This window comes from Homalodisca vitripennis, chromosome 3, assembly GCF_021130785.1.
Source record: "Homalodisca vitripennis isolate AUS2020 chromosome 3, UT_GWSS_2.1, whole genome shotgun sequence".
NCBI classification, from domain to species: Eukaryota; Metazoa; Arthropoda; class Insecta; order Hemiptera; family Cicadellidae; genus Homalodisca; species Homalodisca vitripennis.
The window spans coordinates 120317603-120336373 of NC_060209.1; the positions used below are offsets into that span (position 1 = coordinate 120317603).

Consider the following 18771-nt stretch of genomic DNA (forward strand, 5'->3'; position numbering starts at 1 on the left):
ACTGCATGAGAAGTAACTAGAGCAACTAATTGGTAACTGGAAGAGCAGGAGAAGCTGGGTCTACTGACACGTGAAATTGACAGGATGTGTGATGAAGCAATGTATTATGTTTGAAAGAGATTGAATGTTCCAATTTATATTAATTACTCTTGCTGTGAAATGTAAACGGAGTCAACAACATAAAAGCAATAGCATTCTGTATTGTATTCAAAAAAGTACATAATTAAAATATTAATTTACAAAACATACGAATCGATCAATTATAGTGAGCAATAAAATCATTATTACAAATAGATCTTAGATTGCAATACAATACAATAATTTGTACTGAATCCTAATACATTTTAATAAAAGGAAGGTGAATTGTAGATAAACTCAAAATTCAATTGAATAAACGCTTCCCACCATAGCTACGTTATGTGTAGAAAACTCGGTTGCTCCACCGTGCTTAGAGATCTTGTCTATCAGATCGTAGTGCACTGAATTGTGTACCTGATGAGACAATTATACTACCACTTCACCTATTTAAAGGTGTCTCTGATGTCGAAACGATGTAAACGAGGTCGTTTTGAGTTTTTTCGTCGTCGACTTTCCTTGGATCTCTTCAGACGAACACGACTACAGATTCCAGGAATGAAGTCTGAGACAATGTCGGATACCAAACACTGCAATAATAGGAAGGTGGACTGGAGCTAAACTCAAAATTCAATAAAATCAACTCTTCCTACCATAGGTACATTATGCGTACGATTGCACTGTTCTGAGGATATATAGGCCTATTTGTATATTTGTTATTAGCTCCTGCTGTAAATGTGTAGGCAATACGTGTTGTACAGTCTTACATTGCAAGTAGTATTCCTATAAAATCGCAGGCGTTATACTTTCATGTGTTCAGTTTTCAGAAACTATATTATAAACTAACTAAAATGATAAAGGTAATGGGACATTATAAAAAACATAACGTTCGTTATTTTTGACGTGACAACGTCTTAAATTAGGTTGCGGCTCGGAGTCACTCATGAAAAAGTGTAACGCCCGGTAACGTTACGATTCCCGTCCGTGGGTCCGCCGCACGGGATCCGCACGGGATAAAGCAGATAACTGTGGGTCCGCCCCACGGGATAAAGCAGATAACTATGTTTATTCGTGAAAATGTGGAGTGCTTAGATTCGTCATTTACAACAACTACAACAATAAAGGTAAATAATTGTACACTGATATTTCATTATCGTAAACTATGATTGATTGATTAATTGTTAGATTGACACAAAAGTTGAGAAACTGAGTTTATAGGTTATGTCATACTATTGACAAATGTTGATAGTGTTAAGTAAATTATTAGTTTAAATCACTCTGCAATCAATCGTAATTCAGTCGATTGAGAAGAAACAGCGCGTATTGCTGTCAAACATTTAAAATAACAAATTATAACCTCTAACCTGTCATAACAGTGCGACCAAACAAACGAACTAAACCGACCAATCACCACGCGCGGAGTTAGAATTTAACTGTGTTTAGCAAGAATTTCAAATTCCAATTTTAGTAAATGTTTTATTCAACTTTACCATTTACAATAACAAATTTTAATTAATTTCAAATTATGTACAATGTTTTAGTAAACAAAATATATTTCTATAGTTAAAATTTGTGCAATTCTTATTTTCATTCAATTCCTTGTTCCTATTGTGCAATTTAATAATATTCATATCAATAAATATTCTACCGAGAAAAAGACGTTGTCACGTAAAATCTTCGCCCGTAAAACCGACTTTACAGGCAACCATAATTTTTTTGTGTTAAAATTTAAATGATCAATGTTGAGAGACGCTATAAATACCGTTCCTTATACATCATATAAAACAAGTGCCGTATTTTTGCTTTTTTACCTAGTTGCAGCCTAGAAAATCTGTAAATAGTAGTCTAAGCGATCAATCCGATAGTTAAACAGGGTATTTTTAATCCGATAAACAGCAATGTAAATTGAATTAAATTAACAGTTAAATTCAATGGATTTTAATCTGTAATTACCAGTGACGCTGAATGTTAGCATGAAACACGAAGAGGCGTTACTCACAATGAATATCAGTATTGTCAGCAAACCCGTTAAGTAGTGTTACCAACAGAGAGAGAGAAATGGAGGAGTTGTTCGCGTCCGTAACAGTGCATTACACATTCTCTTTGAGTGGTGCTAAACGAAAAACTATTTTTGATACCGGACTGTCACTTTCTGTGATCTCCCAATTATGTTAGCTACCAACAAAAAAACTAACAGTCCTTATAATATTGGTCAGCGCGTAGTCTTTTGTAACGTTTTCTGTGTTTGTTTTTCATGTAGAGGAATTGTAAATCATTGCTTGCCTGTTACTCATATCCCATTCACCAATGTTGGATACAACAAGTACGAGTACGTAGAGGAAAACAGTGATAACACCATTAAAGGAAACAGGATTTTCCGGACATTTGCCATCGTTTAGTGATACAAAACCAGTAACACAATTTAAAATCTGCAATCTGATCTCTTTCTTAGGTGAATAACTAACATAACACAATATAACTACAATCTAGGTTAAAATTTAAAAAAAACCTTACCAGAGCGTTGAGGGACGCAGTAACGGAGTGTTACTGATGTTAGGTACTGAACGATGGCAAATGTCCGTAAAATCCTGTGTCTTTCCCATTCATTTCATCGTCATAAACAAACTTCAAACCAAAAACACCGTTAAATTCTGATCTTGGCGTTACTAACAAGACGTGCTGTGCGATGTCCGGCTATTTGGCACTCATTCTTAAATATTCTCATAACTCCATGATGAGAAACTTCAATACTATCAGTCAGTATACAGAGGATTTCTTTATATGCTCAATATGAAAGATACGAATGCTATTCTATGTGTGAAAGAATATACAAATATAACTCTAGTTTTAATGGAAAAGACATATTTTGTATACTTCCACATAAAATTTATTAAAATAGCGCTTTCGCCGGTTAAGGCATCATCAGTTTGACATTGTTTACAGAAAAAAACATATGTGTAAAATAGAAGAAACATATGATAAAATAGAATAAAATTTAAAACTAACTGTAAAGACCAAAAACTAATAAATTATAAAAGAATTATGTAGAAAAATATGGTTTGCAATTCATAATTTTGGAATGGATTTCTTTTTTCACTAATGGTATAAAAATATCACTGAAATTTATGGAAGGTTGGGAAATACAATTATCTTTTAAAACTGTCATACACGCACTTTCAATTTTATTTCTTTTAGTCCAGGAAGATTCTTTAAACACAACACTAGACGATACAAAATTTATATGATGATTTTCTTTTACTGCATGTTCAACTAATTTAGATTTTTCAATATTTTCTTTTTTATAATTATAAATATGTTCTTTTACTCTAATTTCCACAGGTCTTGATGTTTGGCCGATATACGTCTTGTTGCAACCACAGTCAATTTTGTATATCACATTCTTGGTTTCTTGATGTTTGTTTTTCGGTTTTAATTTTGTTAAGTAACTTCTTATATTATTTTGGGACTTAAAAACAGTGCGGATGTTAAATTTATAATTTATTCTACGAATTTTTTCTGATGTTCCTTTTACATAAGGAATAGTTACGGTAGTGAGATATTTAGGATTGTCTGTTTTGGTAATTTGCTTGCAAATTTTGTTTTTAGCCTTAGCTCGTTCAATAATTGATGGAGGGTAGTTGTTTTTAATCAAAAGTTCTGTAGTATAATTTTCTCCTAAAATTTTATCTTTGTTATCAGTTACCAAATTATTAATCTTCTGAAACAAATTTTGTACTAATCCAATTTTTACATGTTGAGGATGATTTGAATTATAATTAAGGTACTGTCCACTGAAAGTCTTCTTGTAAAATAATGTTGTTTTAATTGTGTTTTCTTTTGTTTTTGTTATCAAAATATCAAGAAACGGAATTTCACTGTTAACCTCATTTTCAATAGTAAATTTTATCGATGGTCTAATTGAATTGATGTGTTTTAAAAATTCGTCTTGGATGTTAATTTTATTTTCCCATAGCGATGATGCCTTAACCGGCGAAAGCGCTATTTTAATAAATTTTATGTGGAAGTATACAAAATATGTCTTTTCCATTAAAACCAACTTACTTCCACCAAGGATACAAAGCAGAAAATAACTCTAGTTCTCCAAATGTTATATGAAATATTAAATTATTGTTGTTCTAATGCTCTAGATTGGTGTATAGTGTACTATCTTGTAAGTACTATGTGACGTTTGTTGTACAATGAAAACATTATTCTTATAACAATTTAAATTTAAATTTGTTTTCCCCTCATAGATGTTCCAGACTTCATTAAGGTAGACTCAGATTTTATCCAGCCTGCCTTATTAACTCGTCAAACTGTGACTGGTTTATGATCCTTACAGAATGATGAAAAGTTGTACAAAAAGTAGTTAGATTTCAGTACTTTGATTTTACATGAGATATTTATATTATGGAAGTTATTTGCACTACATTATACTAAATAAGAAAACAAACACTCTCATAAAGGAACCAACTGACTAATAATTTTCGCCTATAAACCAGTTTGAACAACAATTAAATACAAATACATTGATAACTTAAAATTTGAAATGTGCAGTAACAAAATTGTTATGTGGAAAATTTTTGGACGACCTTTTTCTGCAATTCTCCTAAACCGTTCGAAATGGATTTTTGCCACCCAGGCGAACGTTCCATAACGGTCTCCCAGACGTTCGACTTGAGGGAAATCTTTGACTCTTCATCAGGCCGCTCCTTCCCCTCTCCCTTGTCGGACTTGGCGATCATCGGGGACATCTTCTTTCCGAGCCTTTCAGGCAGGATGAGAGGTATGGGCTCGTCCTCCTTCAGTTTAGGACGGCCTTCTATCCACACCAGGGTCGTATCCCCTCTGCCCATCCCCCTGGGCCCCCGCTCCCCTGACACAGTCAGCCCCCGCATCAACCCCAGTGGCCGGCCCAGCAGCCACATGTGCCACCTAGCCAGAACGATCATCACCACCTCTTGCACTTGCACCACATCCTGTAACAACATTTTACATAGAATCTATTACACTGCTTTCCAAAAAATGACATTTAACAAATAAATTATTACATATCATCAACCTATCACTAAATATCTCATCCTATTTGATATTGACTGGTGGGATAGAGAGCTACAACATCTAAAAAATTATTCCTCATACAATTTATGAGGAATAATTCAAACAAATTAAATTTGTTTGAAGCAAAATTCATTCAATTCAAAGTAAACCTCCCTGTTATTCGGTGTTATTGAGCTATAATCACATACCATCATCTAAATAGTTTATCATTGTTGATCTCCAATCTAGTTGTTAATTAAAGTAAAATAAAAGACTTCTGAATTTCAATTGAGCTAGGTGCTTAAATAATGCCTTAATGAATGTTTCTATTCGATATGAGAAATATGTAGAACTGTCTTGTTTCTAATTAAATGAAATAACTCAAAATACAACTATACCGTTAATTTAAAACGTATTTAATTTGACGGTTTTTAAGTAAGTGCTCATTTGAAATAAGCTAATTATTTTCTCATACTAATGGTATGATTTTTAACTTCTTATAACAATCTTATAACGGAAACTAACTAGAAAACTGCCCTGTCAATCTCTTTCCCCTTCGGTTGTAAATTACAGTTTATTACTCCTGGCATGTTATCGAAAACTGACGAAATTCCCCTCGGCATCTATGAGATAAATAAATCAATGTAAATAAGGAAAAACACGTGTGCTACGTAGTTTCTATGTGGCTTTCTCCCATCTATAACATTGTACAATCCATCAGTTCAGCCACGGCTACTAGAAGGAAATCTTCACTGTAGTATATCTGGTATTATATATATAGGGTGTAAAATAAGATTGAGCTGGATATGTATTTTCAAATTCTGTGTGTGATTTTAAGTTAAAAATTAAGAATAACTTTTTTCCAATTTCCACTTCGTTTGTTTAGCCGCTAGTCGCTTTTTATTATCCCTCAAACTAGTAAATGTAAAGAAACAAAATTTGGCACATAGGTTTGAAAAGGTAAGAGTAAAATAAAAAAAGTAATTGTGTTATTTTCTTTATTATTAACAAAATGGCATATGTTGAAAATGTTTAAAGTCAAATAACAAAAAAACAGTACAATTATTAAAGAAGTACTAAACTGTCTAAAGAATTTTATTGTAATTCCAACGGTACTACTTTCAAATAAATCCGTCAGTGCATAAGCGAGTTCAACCACTTTAAAGGTACGTTTGCACAAGCCAGAAGTAGCAAACATTTTGTCTTCTGATAGACATCAGCTGTATTACATCATTCATCAAAATTTACAAGGTACCAACTATTTGGACAATGTTGTTACAATTCCAACGGTACTTATTTCACCGAAATAAAGATACTCTTGAGAATCCAGGAGCAACAAACGACTAATAACTATCAACTATGACGTGCTTGGCGCTCTCGGTTTGTGCAAGCGTATCTTTAAAGTGGTCGTGCTTACTTATGCGTTTATGGATTTCGATGAAAAAGCACAGTTGGAATTTTAATAAAATTCTCCAAATAGTTGTTATCTAGTACATTTTTTATAACTATACTGGGTTTTTTGTTATTTGCCTTCAAAATATTTCAATAGACGCCATTTTGTTAATATTAAAGAAAATAACACAGTTTTGTCCTCTTACCTCTAACTAATGTACCAAATTTTGTTTATTTTGGTTTAATAGTTTTAGAGATAGTAATTTGTTAATAAAAATACATCATTGGCGGCTAGCGGCTAAACGAAGTGGAAATTGGAAAAAAAGTTATTTTTCATTTTTAGCCTAGAATCACACACAGAATTTGAAAATACATAGCCAGCTCAATCATTTTGTTACACCCTATATATATTGTATATCTGTGTGAAAAATTAGTGTATCGTCATTCCTAAAAAGAGGAATTTTTACCATTTCTATTACAATTATAAACCCACATTTTTGGCATGAGTTCTCTTAAACCTTTACACTTTATCGGAGGTTAAGACTCCAATGTATGTATCACCAGTCCCACAACACAGCATTGGCAGATCTGTATAGGCAAAACGCATATGTTCATCCGGTAAGTTGAAGATGCACGAACGAGCAAGCCCGGACAAAAATCTTGATATAAATACACTCCAATGTGTACTTACTTCTTTCTTATTAACGTTAGTAATAAAGAATTCAAATGTCGATACGTAGAATATATTGAAGTATGTTAACAATAAAACTCTTCATGAGAAACAGAAGACATGGGAATATTATTTTTTTAACAAGTTAAAAGAAGAATTATTTATTCAAAGGACACCAAAGGTAAATCCGAACCACCATCACTACTTCCAATTATCCAGACGTCGTCGATCAAAGCGGCGACGATCAAAGACGCAGTTGATCAAAGACTCTGATTATACGGAGTGATGAAAGCGTCTCCAAACTTAACTTAACTCAAGAGCCTACTGTAGTCAAACGACCTTGAGTATTACCCCATAATGTCAAAATTAAACATTTGTCTTTACTTTTGGACGTAGAATATGTAATTTTAAATGTATGGTTCATTGACGTTGTAACATTTATTCTTTTTTCTAGTCAAGTGTATACATTTTGAGTATTTAAACTATAAAGTTCAAATATTGTTTGAGAATTCTTTCTGATAAGGAAATAAAAATATCGAAAGATTTGGATAAAATATTAATTACCTTTTTTCAATAGTTCTACAACATAAAAAAGGGCGTGAAAGTTTTTGAGATTGTATTACTTTCTAAAATAAAGATGGTAGGGATTGTTTTATGGGTTTAAAGATCTTAAAGTATGAAGGAGGTAACCATTTTAAATGTTAGAACATATTTAGCGAGGTGCACGCAATCTTAAAGAAATTTATGAGACGAAAATAATCTTTTCGTTATCCTTAGTTGAGGTTTGTAGTTTTTATTCACAGATAAGTAATTATAGATGAGCATTCAAAAAAGATTAGATGAATTAGTTATTATACTAAGTAATACCTAAAGTGATGGGATGATTTTGATTGGAAAAAACAAACAAATAGGAACTATGTATCGACCTCAGCATGAATAAAATGCAAATTATGAAGGATAGTAGCAAATTGCGTATCCGTTTTATATGGGGGAGATGGCTAACATTAAGAACGCCATTTTTAAAAATCACTAAAAGGGTTTTCCTTAAGGTAAAGCATAAGAAATTGTGTGTGTTTTTACAATAGTTTGAGGTTTTGTTGTTCAACGTCTTGGCTATGCGTAGTTGAAAAGTTTAACAGAAAAACATGTCGCACCTATCCAAGAAGGATCTCATTTCCTGATTTCAGATGGCAAGTGTGCACAAAACCAATTTGAAAAACAGGTGACGGTTGATGGTTTAAAAAGTTGTACTCACTTCATTTCATTTTATGTACAATTCTAGACAGAATCCAAGTACACATGGTGTACTATAATTGATTTTGCCTCTACAGTGAATCAGGAATATTTTCAGTTTAATAAATGTTAAAGTCAACTTTACTGAAGTGTATGTGATGGAAAGTAACGTACCATTATCAAGGCCTGAAAAACAGTCCTCTGGGTTTCACGGTTCACTGTTGCCACTTTAGACACCACCATAGTTTCCTGAAGCGGCATCTTCTTCATTTCCTCATTGGGGAGGACGTCGTCCTTCTTGTTTGAATCTGTCTGTGTGCCTGCTTTACAGTAACAAATACGCATCCATTAAATTCGTAATAACAAACCGTTATCAAGAACATTCAAATGCACCGTGGACTGGGAAATAGCCCAGATCTGTGCTAATAATCCAACGTAGTTTTGGTTATTATAAGGCAATAATGATCTTAACAAGTGCATGATTTCAAGATATCGTAGATTCTGTATTCTGTATTCCTCGCACAAGCTCGCTTCATCCACTGGAATATTTTCATCTTCGTAAGCATCGTTGGTTATTTAATTGGGCACCAGTTCACAGACTAAAGTCTGCTCTGTATATCTACAGGGAAGCGAGTTCCTAACTCACCAGATGGCTGCTGTTCGGCGAAGGTAAGAGGAAATAGATGTTAGAAGGGATTCCCTTACATTATGCAGAGAGCTAATGATCCTTTAAAACATCAAGCTTTAAAAGCTCGCTCCTAAGCTCACTATTACATACAAATATGTATAATATTTCAATCAGCATATTAGTCTTATTATTTAATATTTCATACTCAAAGAAACCTTGACATTTAAAGCATTTTCATCTGTTTTCATCTCATTTTGACCAAAACATTGCTGTCTCTTTGAAGTTCATAAATCGCCTTATATGGTTAGAGATTTATTCAGATTTTAAGTTTATACCTCAGTCCGGTTGATCGTTAACTTGCGGATCCGAGTACAAACAAGCACACGTCGCGTCCACTCTGTTAAAGAGGCTTGGATAATTCTATGCCATTTCCTAAGTGGAAGGTCTGAGAGTGACATATTTGTATATTTTTAGAACTACGGGATATTCAGTAATAATTTTAATAGTAAACCAATGTTACAAATACAATAATTTGGTTTTCATCATAAAGGATTGAATAACTTTACCATGAACGACTTTAACTATTCTGTTATATTTTACAATACATCATGTAGTTGAATTTTAAAGTCAAACAGATCTTATAACAGGCGAAGTTAGAACCATCAAACTCTCTCCATCCCTCGTTCTCTAACATATAAAACTCTAAGAGCCCTATTCTGTTATATTTTACAATACATCATGTAGTCGAATTTTAAAGTCAAACAGATCTTACAACAGGCGAAGTTAGAACCATCAAACTCTCTCCATCCCTCGTTCTCTAACATATAAAACTCTAAGAGCCCTATTCTGTTATATTTTACAATACATCATGTAGTCGAATTTTAAAGTCAAACAGATCTTACAACAGGCGAAGTTAGAACCATCAAACTCTCTCCATCCCTCGTTCTCTAACATATAAAACTCTAAGAGCCCTATTCTGTTATATTTTACAATACATCATGTAGTCGAATTTTAAAGTCAAACAGATCTTATAACAGGCGAAGTTAGAACCATCAAACTCTCTCCATCCCTCGTTCTCTAACATATAAAACTCTAAGAGCCAGAACAAATTGGTTTGTACGAGCATAATCAGAAAACCTGGTTTGCCCTGATAAAGAGTAATCGCCAATTACGATATTTGTAGTGGGTGTTAACATTTAAGTATATTAAAGGGATAAAAATATCTAACGAAACATTTTTCAAATTGACACGTTAGCTACCTGTAGACACGCTTAAATAAAAGTTAATCAACGTCAGCTATAGAGTACACAAGATCGCGTCAACCAACAACAAAACGACTGTATGGCTTATATTTGCGAGTTTCAATCTTATTATCTCTTGCACCGGTATAACTACCATCTAAATCTCTGACGGTTGTTTATTTATTATTCTGCATGTTAGACCATATCTATACCCTCCATTTGGAACAGCCCAAAACTGTAACCACGGATGACGAATGGTTTTTCTATCGATCACTACCACGGACAATTGTAGTGATTAGGTAGTGTGCCTTACCATGCAAATTGGCCCCCAGCTCCAGACTGTGACCTTGAGACTAATAGTCTACTAGAGGCTACGTCACGTCGCGTCGTCAGCAAGGACAGGATAATCCCGCGGTCATCCATCCAAAAATTAGACATGCTTGTTACCGCCTAACTCAATTATATTCCGATAACCACTGTAGCCTTCGGGCTGAAAATTTTTAATGTTGCCCTCTTCTATTTTAAAAATTTGAATTCAATACAAACAGTATGCTACTATTGCATTATAATAAGTATTTTTGTAAATCTCAACGTTGATTCAGTATTAGAAAGAAGTGTTACAATTATCATATCACAGCCTGACTGTGGCTGTTACTTATATTACATATAATAAGTAAGGTAAATATATATATGTTTTCTACAAAAAATAGTTAAGGTGGTATTAGTAACTCACTCAATATATGTATTTACTTATTTTATTTTATAAGACGTGTTTATTAATTTTGTTATGCATACCGCTCAGTTTACTTTGCTTGATTGACCTACCTGTTAGAAGAGGTTTTGAAGAAAGAGACGGATGGTTTTCGAATATCTGCTGAGTTGTCTCTGTGGAGCTTTTTTGGATGACCATTGGTAAAAATGTCTGTAAACAATACCAACTATAAAACCAATAGTAAAAATTACACCAATACCGTTTATTGTAGAGGTTGGTTCAAAATATAAAATCTGTACTAAACATCCAGGCTGTTTATTTGATCTTGGAAAACTTTCTCCACGAATAGGACTCTTCATTCTCACTTTATTACGTAGAAAAACTATCCTCTCTACCCGAAAAAGTGAAATCGACTACGTTGTACCGATTTTAATATATTATATTACTGTACCACCTGTTAATGATTGCCTCAGATTTTGTATAATACTTTTTACTGTTTATGGTGATTAAAGCCAGCAATGAAATTGCACCCTTCCAGCGAAACAGTTTTTATTTTAATAATTAATATCAGGACTAAAGCTAATTTATTCATGGTTGTTTTAGACGGCTTGTGGTGAAAATGTCGTGGTAGTCAATTTTAGATATAGTAACACTTCATAGTCATCAGCATCCGTGGATTTATAATCCAGTTAAAGGGAACTATTTTTATTGGGAAACTTTTTGGGAACGTTTGCATTGCTATCAAGAAAAGTGCGAGAAAGTTTTCAGTCTGAATACTATAAGACTATTTTTACGTAATAAACAAGTCAATCAACTATATTTGTCCCAAACAAAGTGTCAGGAAGTTTTCAGGCTGAAGACTATAAGACTATTTTACGTAATAAATAAGTCAGTCAACTATATTTGTCGCAAGCAAAGTGTCAGAAAGTTTTCAGGCTGAAGACTATAAGAATATTTTTACATAATAAATAAGTCAGTCAACTATATTTTTGTCCCAAGCAAAGCGTCAGGAAGTTTTCAAGCTGAAGATTATAAGACTATTTTTACGTAAAAATAAGTCAGTCAACTATATTAGTTCCAAGCAAAGTGTCAGGAAGTTTTCAGGCTAAAGACTATAAGACTATTTTAAGTAATAAATAAGTCAGTCTACTATATTTGTCCCAGTATATGTGTCAGTATACAGCACCAGAGTGTTTATGAATAATTGATAGATAATTATTATGAGCTATGCAGGCGAGAGAGCTGTATATAGTGTCTGGCAGGGAACAGTTGTGGAGGTCGTCGTCCAACGATTACAAAATAATTGTGTAGGATATTAATTCTACCACGTTGCAAAATATTCTCTTTATCAAATTGGTTGATTGAAGTTACATAATTCTGTGTTACATTAATGTTTAACGGTCACCATAGTACAATTTTTCATTTCATATTAATCTGTTTTATAATTTGTTTAATGTATAACAGTTTTTTCATCATCCCGAATATTAATAAAATCGTTTAGTTTTTATTGGTTAGTACAGTATAGGGGTCGTTTTATTGGTTAGTATAAGCCTGCGTTCTTAGTTGTAATTTTGATGTGAACTAAACTGTTAATTAATTAATTTCAAAATAATTGTATTTTACAAATAATATGTTACAAAGGACGGTACTATGGTACTATTCGGAGGCAGTGATGGCTAGAGGCATTTCCAATGGTACTTTCCCGACCTCAGATCACATGTTAAATCGTCTAACGTGATTTGACGTCGAAACAGTTGGACGATCTTGCGATGTCATCTAAGGTCGGGAAAGTACCGATCGGAACTGCCACTGCGCCACCTCGAACTTTTGGCGAGTGAAGAAAACATCCCTCAAGATCAGATCACGTAAGCGCTCGAAAATGTTAATTAACTTTTTCTACAATATTAATAATACCTTCTTATGTATTTAGTTACTTATATAGACTAGATAGGATCAGAGTGGCCTCTAGGTAATACCAAAGTACCCCAAAAGACTTTGAGGGCTAAAAGAAATTCTTTGCGTAATTTATACACATAACCACTAACCGATAACTAGATCCTACTGAATTATTGTTTTACCTTTGAGTGAACGAGAAACTTCGACATATTGTGTGTGGGATAAAAATATTACTTTACTGTTTGGAAATAAACTATCTAGAAATACTTTATCATGAAGTCTTGTGTTGTTAATTATGTTCTACTTCGATCTTGCGTAAATCTGACATGTGATGAATAACAATGTCACAACATTGCAATAGATCACTCTGGTGTGTCAGTCCATCTGTGAATGATTGTTACTTGCTTATATTACGTCTTTCCTAGTCATTAATTAACTAGATGTTTACTAATTTTGGACATCACTGTTTTCTTTCTCAAGTCTGTAAGAAAAATACCCTACACCACAGCACAGCTTACTGATGAGGGAACGGTTCCCAACCTCGTACAGGCCAATGAGCCATGAGAACGGCCAGAATACGGCTTAAAAGGGATCGACCTTTCCTTAATAAGAAAAAAACAGTACTTTGGAAGCGAGATCATGAATATAATACAACTTTATTTTAATTGAAAAAAAAACAGTGGGATTGGAATTCCACAAACTCGTACATTGATCTAAAGCTTAAATCTTCCGGATAAGCTATATTCACAACCACATGACTTGTTGATCGCATTTCTCCCGCCAGTAGATCACTGACTAGTGTCAGGTTGAATAGGAACTTGTTTCAATATGCAAAGGAATCGAGAGTTTTAAATTTAAACTTTAGGTTACATTTCAGTTATAATCATGTTGTCACTGATTATAACCTCTACTTGGAATGCTCATGGCTATAAAATCCGAGAACATATTTGCACTGAGTAAGCACACAAGCTGGGTTTATTGACACAGAGGAAAATGTTTTAAGAAAAAAATGGACCTCAGCCAATTTTAGTGAAGGTCAGAAATGCAGCGTATCGAAAGGGTTTGAAATGGAAAACGACGTTTTCTCTGTTTATATTTTTCCTCTTGATACACTGTTTGACATTTATTAAATCACCGTCAGATTTAGATAAAGGGACAGAAGCCACCACTTTGGCTGACGCAATTAAAGATTTATGTACGTGTCTTGGTTTAAAACTTATAAAAAAATATGATCGAAGAAAATAACTATAATTTTACATATTTAATCTTATCTATTGATTATGTAAATTCCCATTTATACTTCTATCAAAACTGGCATGTATGACGATCGATATTTTCATTTCTCTATGTAGTTTCAAGAAAATCCTGTTTCTGTGCTTATTCAATGCATATTGGCTCTCATCCCATTGACTATATCGGTAAATATAGTTCGTTAAATTTGTTCTTTCAGATATTTTCAGTAAGTAAGTGAAATCTTTCAAAAGAAGTGAATCTATTGGTGCTTTTATTAAAGCAACTAGACTTTCAACCGGTTGTTTGATCAATTCTTTTCATTATGTGAATGAAATTTGCCAGTCTGTAGTGAACATACAGGCTTTCAATTAATCTAATTATCCGACAAGATAATTGTAAAATGTGAAATATCATTCTTTAAGGTCATTTAATGGTTATTCATAGAATGCTTTATGAGTAAAATATTTCATTTTATTAATTTTCTACAACTAATACATACTTATTCACAATATAGCTTCCTTTCATGAATTTAGTAATTGCTGTTTGAATTCTTATATAGGTATTTACATATACGGTAACTTTTTACAGTCGAGTATAAAAGAAAAAATAAAATGTCTACATAACTAAAGGCGGTAAACAATAAGCTTTGATAAAAGTTCACATTGAAATCAAGCAGGCTTTTAATCGATTGTTTTATTTGTTTTAGTAAAACCGATTGGATATGAAAATAAAACAGATTGAATACAAAAACAGCTGATTGAGAAGATGTTTGTAACATTCAACGATCAATAATTTATTGAGAGTGAATGGTCATAAAGTGACATAAGATGTAATTCTATTGCCACTTGCAGCTATTTTCACTCGGAATGTAAAGATAATTTTCTTATAGCAGAGAGTTTTAAAATCCATGGTAGGCCAATGACCAAGGTCGGTTTAATTAAAGCTTTAATTTATAAGAGTAGTCAAAGCCTGTGTAGTCAATTCTTGTGTAGCCTGTGATGGTTAATCTCATTACACCAAGTAATTGGTCTCCAAGAATCTGGATTAGATTAATCCTAAATCATTGATTCGGTTAACCTAACTAACCGATTTACAATGCATCGTATTGATACACACGTATCTTCCAGTATATGGAAGATGTTCCATTCGCATTAATTTCATTTTCCCAAGGTGATAGCGTATTAATTGCTTGTTCAATTGAAGAAAATAGCACCATTCCTTAACTACTGGAAGTTTTTGTAAGCCTTTTAAATTTTTATAATTTTCTTCTCTATACGTAAGATTTCATCAGATATTACTTATTATGGTATCTGACATATGTTTTCAGCACTAAATATCCGAGAACGTCTTCAAACAGCGAAATCTCGGTACTTGATATTTAAGTGGCTCTGTGATCTATTTAGATACCCCCTCTCTTCATCACCTGTCTGAAACAAGTGCTTGGATTATTTTGTTAGTAATATACTTACAATACGTAAAGTTGTCAACGAATGTAAAAATTATCCTATAAATACTTTTACTGACAAGGAGATTGCATAATGATTGTTAGTATCTTTGGTAATCTTATTATTTCAGTATTCCAGGTTTACTGTAGTTTGTAGACATAACGAATATCAGTTAAGGTATGGAGTTTAAGAGTATCTGTCTGAGCTTCTAATAATAATTGAATAGTATCAATAGTTACAATCCTTCCTATATTAAAAGTCAAAACAGACTTGATAGTGACGGGTAACCAAGGAGTGAGGGTCAATCTTTTTTCAATGAGAGGCCGATCTCCTTGTATATGCCTTTTATGAGGACGAGCAGACCTTATTGGCTACTGGCGTGTGCGAGGATCTTATCTAACAGAATAAGGGGGAGAGTCGATAGTTCTGATAAAAAGTGTTAAGGTCACAGACAAGATTTGAACCTACGCTATCTCTAACTCAGCTCCAAAGTCCGGCGTTCAAACTGTTGCACTAGGCCATCGGCACTCATATACTCGACAACACATTGTCACAAATCCGAACAACTGTGATCTTTCTCAACAAATAATGGAATTAATGCATTTATTCCAGTAAAATAGAGATAATACATAATTACAAGAATTTTATGCGTGTTTATAAATGCAAAAAAAATAAATACCTTACGAATGATCATAAATATAAAAACAAAATAGCTAAAAATTAAAATTACAAATGCTTTACAAAATATATTGTTAAATATACATTTCTTGGCCTCAGGAATAGGCCTACATGGGCAGGTGCCTGTGTATAAGCCTGAATTAGGGTCGAGATCGACTGCTTAATTAAATAACCAAGAATAATGTTTAGTAATGTCTAATCTTAAATCCTAGATCTGACAATGTTGCTCTGTATTGAAAACACAAAATATAAAATGTTAAATATACATTTCCTTGGCCTCAGGAAATAGGCCTACATCGGGCAGGTGCCTGTGTATAAGCCTGAATTAGGTCGAGATCTGCTTAATTAATAACCAAGAATAATGTTTAGAGTAGATTCTAATCTGAAATCCTAGACGAATGTTGCTCTGTATGGAAAAATACAAAATATATTGTTAAATATACATTTTCTTGGCCTCAGGAATAGGCCTACATGGGCAGGTGCCTGTGTATAAGCCTCTGAATTAGGTCGAGATCTGCTTAATTAATAACCAAGAATAATGTTTAGTAGATTCTAATCTGAAATCCTAGACGAATGTTGCTCTGTATGAAAATACAAAATATATTGTTAAATATACATTTCTTGGCCTCCAGGATAGGCCTACATGGGCAGGTGCCTGTGTATAAGCCTGAATTAGGTCGAGATCTGCTTAATTAATAACCAAGAATAATGTTGTTTAGTAGATTCTAATCTGAAATCCTAGACGAATGTTTGCTCTGTATGAAAGTACAAAATATATTGTTATATATACATTTCTTGGCCTCAGGAATAGGCCCTACATGGGCAGGTGCCTGTGTATAAGCCTGGAATTAGGTCGAGATCTGCTTAATTAATAACCAAGAATAATGTTTTAGTAGATTCTAATCTGAAATCCCCTAGACAAATGTTGCTCTGTATGAAAATACAAAATATATGTTAGAATATACATTTTATCTTGGCCTCAGGAATCTCGGCCTACATGGGCAGGTGCCTGTGTATAAGACCTGAATTAGGTTCGAGATCTGCTTAATTAATAACCCAAGAATAATGTTTTAGTAGATTCAAATCTGAAATCCTAGACGAACGTTGCTCTGTATGAAAATACAAAATATAATTGTTAAATATACATTTCTTGGCCTCAGGAATACGGCCTACATGGGCAGGTGCCTGTGTATAAAGCCTGAATTAGGTCGAGATCTGCTTAATTAATAACCAAGAATAATGTTTAGTAGATTCTAATCTGAAATCCTAGAACGAATGTTGCTCTGTATTATGAAAATACAAAATATATTGTTAAATTATACATTTCTTGGCCTCAGGAATAGGCCTACATGGGCAGGTGCCTGTGTATAAGCCTGAATTAGGTCGAGATCTGCTTAATTAATAACCAAGAATAATGTTTAGTAGATTTCTAATCTGAAATCCTAGACGAATGTTGCTCTGTATGAAAATACAAAATATATTGTTAAAATATACATTTCTTGGCCTCAGGAATAGGCCTACATGGGCAGGTGCCTGTGTATAAGCCTGAATTAGGTCGAGATCTGCTTAATTAATAAACCAAGAATAATGTTTAGTAAGATTCTAATCTGAAATCCTAGACGAATGTTGCTCTGTATGAAAAGTACAAAATATATTGTTATATATACATTTCTTGGCCTCAGGAATAGGCCCCCTACATGGGCAGGTGCCTGTGTATAAGCCTGAATTAGGTCGAGATCTGCTTAATTAATAACCAAGAATAATGTTTAGTAGATTCTAATCTGAAATCCTAGACAATGTTGCTCTGTATGAAGAAAATACAAAATATATTGTCTTAAAACCATACATTTCTTGGCCTCAGGAATAGGCCTACATGGGCAGGTGCCTGTGTATAAGCCTGAATTAGGTCGAGATCTTGCTTAATTAATAACCAAGAATTAGGTTTAGTAGATTCTAATCTGAAATCCTAGACGAAATGTTGCTCTGTATGAAAAAATACAAAATATATTGTTAAATATACATTTCTTGGGCCTCAGAATAGGCCTACCATGGGCAGGTGTAGTAGTATAAGCCTGAAATTAGGTCGAGATCTGCTTAATTAATAACCAAGAATAATGTTTAAGTAGATTCTAATCTGAAATCCTAGACGAATGTTGCTCTGTATGAAAATACTAAAATATATTGTTAAATATACATTTTTCAAGGCCTCAGGAATAGGCCTACATGGGCAGGTGCCTGTGTATACAGCCTGAATTAGGTCGAGATCTGCTTAATTAATAACCAAGAATAATGTTTAGTAGATTCTAATCTGAAATCCTAGACGAATGTTGCTCTGTATGAAAATACAAAATATATTGTTAAATATACATTTCTTGGCCTCAGGAATAGGCCTACAATGGGCAGGTGCCTGTGTATAAGCCTGAATTAGGTCGAGATCTGCTTAATTAATAACCAAGAATAATGTTTAGTAGATTCTAATTCTGAAATCCTAAGACGAATGTTTGCTCTGTATGAAAATACAAAATATA

General features: G+C 33.3%; 1 protein-coding gene across 2 annotated transcripts; it reads right to left on the minus strand.

Moving 5' to 3' along the window:
- Positions 1-4536: 4536 nt before the first annotated feature.
- On the minus strand, positions 4537-13261 carry LOC124358717. Of its 2 annotated transcripts, none has more exons than XM_046811015.1 (4): positions 13070-13261; positions 11105-11201; positions 8585-8730; positions 4537-5054 (listed from the first exon to the last, which is right to left on the minus strand). In XM_046811015.1, the coding sequence occupies exons 1-4, from the start codon at positions 13094-13096 to the stop codon at positions 4644-4646; spliced, it is 681 nt and encodes a 226-aa protein (XP_046666971.1). In that variant the 5' UTR covers positions 13097-13261; the 3' UTR covers positions 4537-4643. The 2 variants fall into 2 exon arrangements, with proteins under 2 accessions (XP_046666971.1, XP_046666970.1); XM_046811014.1 differs by having other exon boundaries at positions 8585-8733; positions 13070-13259.
- Between the last annotated feature and the right edge of the window lie 5510 nt (positions 13262-18771).